Source organism: Medicago sativa, chromosome 2 (assembly GCF_051527215.1).
Source record: "Medicago sativa cultivar Bolivia chromosome 2, Bolivia_mono, whole genome shotgun sequence".
Lineage (NCBI taxonomy): Eukaryota > Viridiplantae > Streptophyta > Magnoliopsida > Fabales > Fabaceae > Medicago > Medicago sativa.
This window is the reverse complement of record NC_140750.1, coordinates 70256584-70262907: the sequence shown is the minus strand read 5'-3', so window position 1 is coordinate 70262907 and position 6324 is coordinate 70256584. Positions and strand designations below refer to the sequence as shown.

The following is a 6324-nucleotide window of genomic DNA, read 5'->3' as shown; positions in this document are numbered from 1 at the left end:
TAAATATTTAGAAGTTATGAAAATAGTTTGTGCATGTTCTTGAACTCTTTTTTCAGCTTATTTCGATAAACTCTTCATAATTGTTTATGAAAACAGCTTATAATTTATATTAAATAGTTTTAACTATAATGTGAACACTTATTCAGTAAGTGTGTTTAACGTGCCCTAAGAATAGATAGCACTTGTATTGGAGATTAAATTTGGAATTGCATTCTTTATCAAGTATCAACTGGTGTTACTAAAAAGATATTCTGCTTTTTGCATTAAGATAAGGATTCAAAGTAGAATTGCCACAAACCAGTAACTAAAGCATGGATGCCTTTTAGTTCTACCACTTCCACTTATGATTTTTTTTCGTCATCACTGGAAAAAAAAATAAAGATCGAATATTAGATTCATTCGATACATTTCCGGTCTATTCTAGGAAAATGGTTGGTTCTCATTTAGTCCTCTCTCTTAATGCCTTATCCTAATATAGCAATATACATACAAATGATCCATTGATGTGATTTGATTAGTGAGTATAGCTTTCAACATTTTCTGTGACTCTAAATTTCATAGTTGTGTGGTTTTCCATCCTCCTGACATTTCACAAAAATGCCATCAATGGGTCTATTTTTGTGGACCTTGATTGATTCCTCCAAAATCAACCATACAGTATTGATTATTTCTTTTAAGTTTGTAAAGTTTTAATTTCACTATCATGGCCCAATAAAAAAAGGTTCCACTCAAAATTAAACACCTAGCATAGTATATTACCAACTTAGCTATGTAAGAACATGTCAAACTTATTGTGAATGAAGGAATCAGATTTCATTACAATGGTAGTGTGATCATAATATTGATATTATTGAAAAACAGATAAGTTTTTTTCTTTTGATAGAATAAGAAACAAATATATAAGTTAAACAAACACAGGAAATATAGAAAACATACTGAAATGAATCACTTCAGAGAATTCCCTTAGAAATTTGCAACCTTATACTTTAAACAAACTTACAAAGGCACAGTTTGAAAATATCAATTTACAATTCAGTGCTTCTTTCACCGCCAAGCTTCGACTCGGTCTGATCTTGTATCTGTGCTGCTCAAAGTCCTCATTCCCTTTTTCTCGACCGACACTTTTCCATTGATCACAGGTTGTTGTCCTCTTGTCTTTTTGGACCCTTTTCTAGCATTTGAACTACTTGATTGACCAGACTTGTTATTCTTCCCCACGTTTCTTTTCGGAGGAAACTCACAATACAATTCCTCATTGCAAATTAGATTCTCAGAAGTGCTTATCAAACTGCCAGATTTTCTTTCAGTTGAGGAGTTTTTTTCGAGTGATTCGGATGTACATTCTAAGACAGTTTTTTCTGTAACAAAAATTTCTTTAGCCTCTTCATTGTCTGCTGCTGCAGCATCTTCTTTCTGAAATGACTCGAAAAGTCTACGGTGTACATTCTCATCAGAAGGTTCTAAATTCAATCTTGGATTAGATTCGACGATAGAATCCTTTCTTTCTCGTAGCGTCCTTAATATAAGCATTTTCAAGAAATTCATCACTTGAACTGCGTACATCAATGCAGTGAATGGATCTGCCATCTGCAATCAGAAAAGCCAAATACTGTGATTAACTTGAACCTAAGGTATAAGTACTATCAGAATAACCATGAACTAATAATAGTTTAGCAAATACTTCATAGCCAAAATAAAAAAAAGTTTAATTGGAACAGACCTGAGTCATGTTTGGCGCAAAAACCATGGCAATGTTGCGCGCGTTCATCTTATTGAGATTTTCGTGTTCGACTACATCAGCCATTAGATTGATGGCCCAATCCAAGAGTGCAGCTTCAGCATGAGGTAGATGCCTCACTAGTTCAATACAGTCTTCCTCAGTTTGGCATTGCATTACTTGCTCTTGTGATAATGAGTCCAGAACGCCGCTAGGAAGTTCCCGAAACCAAGCCTTGAAAAGTACAAGAATATCAATACTAAATCATCATAGTATATAGTATAAAAGCATTAATGAAAAAGGAAAATATAGAACTGTTTATCTGAATTTTCAAAGATGAAAATGCATGGTGACAATGAAATTCTTGTCAAATACACATGACATTAGCATCATAAGACTTCTGCTTTGTGCAAGATCATAAAACTTTACATATAGGGTAAAGGAGTTGAAGAAGTTAAAGGACCAGTGTTCAAACTCCGGTGAAGGAGAAAAAACGAACATAACATCTAACATACTAACATTTTTCTATAATTAAAAAAAAAATGTCCATTCATAACTACAGGATATATCAGATTCCCAATTTACCATCCTAAATATTGCATGGTGTAGCTAATAGTATTAATTTGATGAAATTAGCCAATGTGTCTTGCAAATGATGTTTTGTTTGTCTCATTTATTAGACTTGGACTGACAACTGTTTAAATTGATAATGTCCTTTCTCCAATCAGTTACATGATGAATCAATTTTCTGCATCACATGATTCTATCATTAGTCAGATCTATAGTAATTTATTTTTAACAGATTTAGATCCTTTTTAAAAACGTAAAAAAAAATCTTGAAAAACATAAATTCTCCTATAGCAAAACTATTCAACATTCAGATCACAAAAGAGACTCAATTCTCGCAATATCACCATTCAGATCAATTCACGAAACAAACATTCACAAACACATCAACATGAACAGAAGAACTAGATGCAATCATCTAGCCATGTCATACCTTAATTAGTCCTGCCAGACAATGTACATCAATGTCTTCAGGAACCAATCCTAAGTTCAATTGATTCCTAACATGTTCCTCTTGACTATTGTCTGCATTAATTCTGAAAATCCCTTCCACCTATACATGTACAAATTCAACTTTAAAACCAAGCAATATAATTGAACTAGTCATTTGAAAATTGAACATGCGCTTATAGCATAAGCACTTATCATATAACTGATTAACCTGCAACCCTTCTTGAACATACAAATGCCTTTGCATTAACAGAAGAATTGTTGGCACACTGTTCCCTCTTGAATCATAAGATAACTGCATAGATTCTGTTGAAACTCCAAAAACAGTTGCACTACATGTGAAAATCAAACAAAAAAAGAGAGGAAAAAGTAAAACAAAAAGGACATATTAGATCAAATGAAAATGATTCGTTCGCTAATTAAAGGCGGCATCTAAAAAAATTAGCCTATGCTTTTCTTAGCATAGTTTAAAACATTTTATAACCAAAATCTTAGATAGCTTTTGAAAGAAATAAACAAATCTTCTCTTGAAATTAATCAAAACCAAGCATCCAATTTAGTAATGCATTGTCACCCTTATTCAATCCAAATTATGACATATAAATGGTAAAGAAGTAAAGTATGTTTTGTAATAATAAAAAATGTAATAGAACATCATAACCATGAATTATATACACACTACTAAAAAAAATTGAATTATTAACAAAAATCAGATATGGAAAAAAATAAAACTGGTCTCAAATTTTGACAAGGAAATTTGAGACAAATTTCATTTTTTTCTGTCGCGAATTCGTGTTGCATATACCTAGCACTAGGAGGCCTTCTGGGAAAATCAGGTTCAAACTCATCAGGCAAACCCAAGAAACCATTGAACCTATCAAAAGTAACGTGTGCGACATGGCGCACGTTTGTTGGAGGACTTATGTCCATGTTGCAAAGGTCTTTGTTGCCACTACTCTTGAAAGGAAATAATGATTTTCTGAAAAGAGTTACTAGTAGCTCAAAAAGTGGAAAATGTGGTTGTGAAGGAGGTTGAAAAATGGCATGGCAAGAGAATGAAGAGAGAGGAGAAGAAGAAGTTGAAGTTGAAGTTGAAGGTGTTGGTGTTGTAGTTGTTGATGATGAAGTAAAATGAGGTGGAGAATGGAGAACTTCTGTCATGGTGGCAATGAAAAAGGCTTTAACTTGTAATATACAAAAAAAATATAAAAAAGAAAGGAATGTTTAGAGATATTTTCTGAATTAAGAAAGTGGTGAAATGCAAGATTTGTTGAGAAAATAGTTTAAGAAATGAGAAATAGTAAGACTTGGTTTTGAGTATTGTGTTGAGCTGGAGTTAGAATGAAGAAAAGTGTGGGACGTGAGAATCATGAAGTGAGTATTTTAAGGTTTTATATATTATTTTGTTGCGTGTTTTGGAGAGTTGAACAAGCAAATGAAATGAAACTTGTTTTGTGTGTTAGATAGAGTGAGTGGAGAGAGAAAGACACCAACAACAACATGTTACACAACAACATTGAAAGGGAAACAAAAAGGAAGAGTAGAGCTAAAGGACCCTCAAAGTGGTGGGAAATAAACTCAAAGTGAAATCTTACAACTTATCTTTAAAGAGCAATAATAAGGTGCCAAAGTGGTTCATATTAACGTTGACTTAGGTTTAAGATGAGGTTCTCTTAATTTTTACTCCCTCCGTTTCAAAATGAGTGTAGCCAATTGCACACATATTAAGAAATGGAATAAAGTAGTCAAATGTCATGGAAATTTTACCAAATTATCCTAATCAACTATTGGTTTGTTTTTCATTAAAGAAAAAATAATGGGGAAGTAGTCACTTTAGTCCCTGAATAGGAAATGAGTAGTCACTTTAGTCCCTGAATGCAGAGAAATTGCAAAACAGTAACTGAATGTAGACTATGTTGGTCAATTTCAGGGATTAAAGTGACTAACGGAGTCTACATTCAGGGACTAAATTGACTAACGTAGTCTGCATTCAGAGATTAAATTGACTAACAGAGTCTACATTAAGGGACTATTTTGCAATTTATCTGCATTCAGGGACTAAAGTGACGACTCATTTCCTATTCAGGGACTAAAGTGACTGATTCCCCAAAAAATAATACTTTGGAAGTAGTGTAAGATAATATTAATTGAAGGGTACAATTGAAAAGAAAAAGTTATTATTGCATTGAAAACTGAAAGTGACATTCATTATGAAACAATTTTTTTTGGCTAAAACGACACTCATTTTAAAACGGATGGAGTACTAAATTTATGATCACATATTTACAGCAATCCATTTTCATTAAATTTTGATTATAGGGGTGATGATTGTAGTTTTGCATCAAACAAGATAAGTATTTGTATCGTCTCCACAGGGATTAGTGCGCTATCAATGACAGTTTAACATCAAATATCATTCCAAGTATTAAGAGTACTTGTTTGTTTGAATTCTAACTAGCTAAACTAAATTGCAAAAAGTAAAAGCTGAGATAAATAAGGATTGAAACTTGTTAGGAGTAGAGTTCCTTAACCAAGCGTCACAAATAGCCTAATGATCCATACGAATTCTAGCTTTATAACCAATATTATCACAATCAATTCTAGACTATCCTTCGTGTCCAAAGCGATATAATTGACTCTAAGGTATCGTTTAAACATTCGTGTCCAAATCCCTTAAACGATCACAAAGACGATCGGATCACTTAATCGATCGTGTCCAGCCTGACTAAGTGTCCGAAAGCATTAAACTCTTGATTATAGTGATTATCAAAGATTAACAAAGATGTCAAGTAAGTTTAACCTAAGATATATTGCTACTCTAGCTCTAGATTCAAGAGTTCGTGTCCAAATCATCTTGAATCTCATTGAAAGCATTAACACAAGAATAACAACAATATTGAATATAAATTGCTAGAACCATATATTGCAAGATCAAAAGATTACATGTTAGCAAGGATTAAGTACCTCTCATCCCAACAAAGAATATTTAGCTACACATCATCATGGAAACCTTGCAAGGATGGATTGAAAAGGAAGGGTTCATTCACCTTGTGATGTCTCAACAAAGGAAGAAAGATCCAACTTCCAAAATCACTCTCACTCTATATGATCTACCCTATTTTATCTCTCTAAGAATGTAGAAAATATCTAATAAAACAGTCTATATCTCATTATCTCTCCAAAGAGAGGTAAAAGTTCTATTTAAATGGGCTGAGTTTTTACACCTACGCTAATAGCAAAATATACGCTATTAGCGAAGTAGGTCGGCCTAAGTTGTGGCCAATGAAATTGTGCCACGTTGGTCCTTTTGCCCTGCTTCGCCCAAATCACGCTAATAGCGTAGTCCCCTGGAGCATTTACGCTAATAGCGTAGATCACGCTAATAGCGTGTTTCTTGACAACCAGCTCCTGCTTCGCTCCAGGTACGCTATTAGCGTAGTTGTCTGGAGCTCTTACGCTAATAGCGTAGATGTCGCTAATAGCGACTTTCTACCAAACCACGCCCCAGATACGCTAATAACGTATCTCTCTGTACAGCTTTCTGCCATTTTGCACTTTTTCATGATTTTTGGTCTTTGCTCAGTGTCTTG

The 6324-nt window shown here is 33.6% G+C and overlaps 1 protein-coding gene across 1 annotated transcript; it reads right to left on the bottom strand.

The window, feature by feature from the left end:
* Positions 1-811: 811 nt before the first annotated feature.
* Positions 812-4096, bottom strand: LOC146950223 (rho GTPase-activating protein 5-like). The gene is made up of 5 exons (XM_085746154.1): positions 3540-4096; positions 2946-3066; positions 2718-2837; positions 1721-1951; positions 812-1587 (listed from the first exon to the last, which is right to left on the bottom strand). The coding sequence occupies exons 1-5, from the start codon at positions 3893-3895 to the stop codon at positions 1045-1047; spliced, it is 1371 nt and encodes a 456-aa protein (XP_085602280.1). The 5' UTR covers positions 3896-4096; the 3' UTR covers positions 812-1044.
* Positions 4097-6324: the final 2228 nt, after the last annotated feature.

Coding starts and splice junctions, on each gene's coding strand:
- LOC146950223 (XM_085746154.1), bottom strand. CDS start 3,895: ATGACAGAAGTTCTCCATTCTCCACCTCATTTTACTTCATCATCAACA. Junction 2,838..2,945: donor ATGTTCAAGAAGGGTTGCAG/GTTAATCAGTTA, acceptor GTACATGTATAG/GTGGAAGGGATTTTCAGAAT. Junction 1,952..2,717: donor GTCTGGCAGGACTAATTAAG/GTATGACATGGC, acceptor GTACTTTTCAAG/GCTTGGTTTCGGGAACTTCC.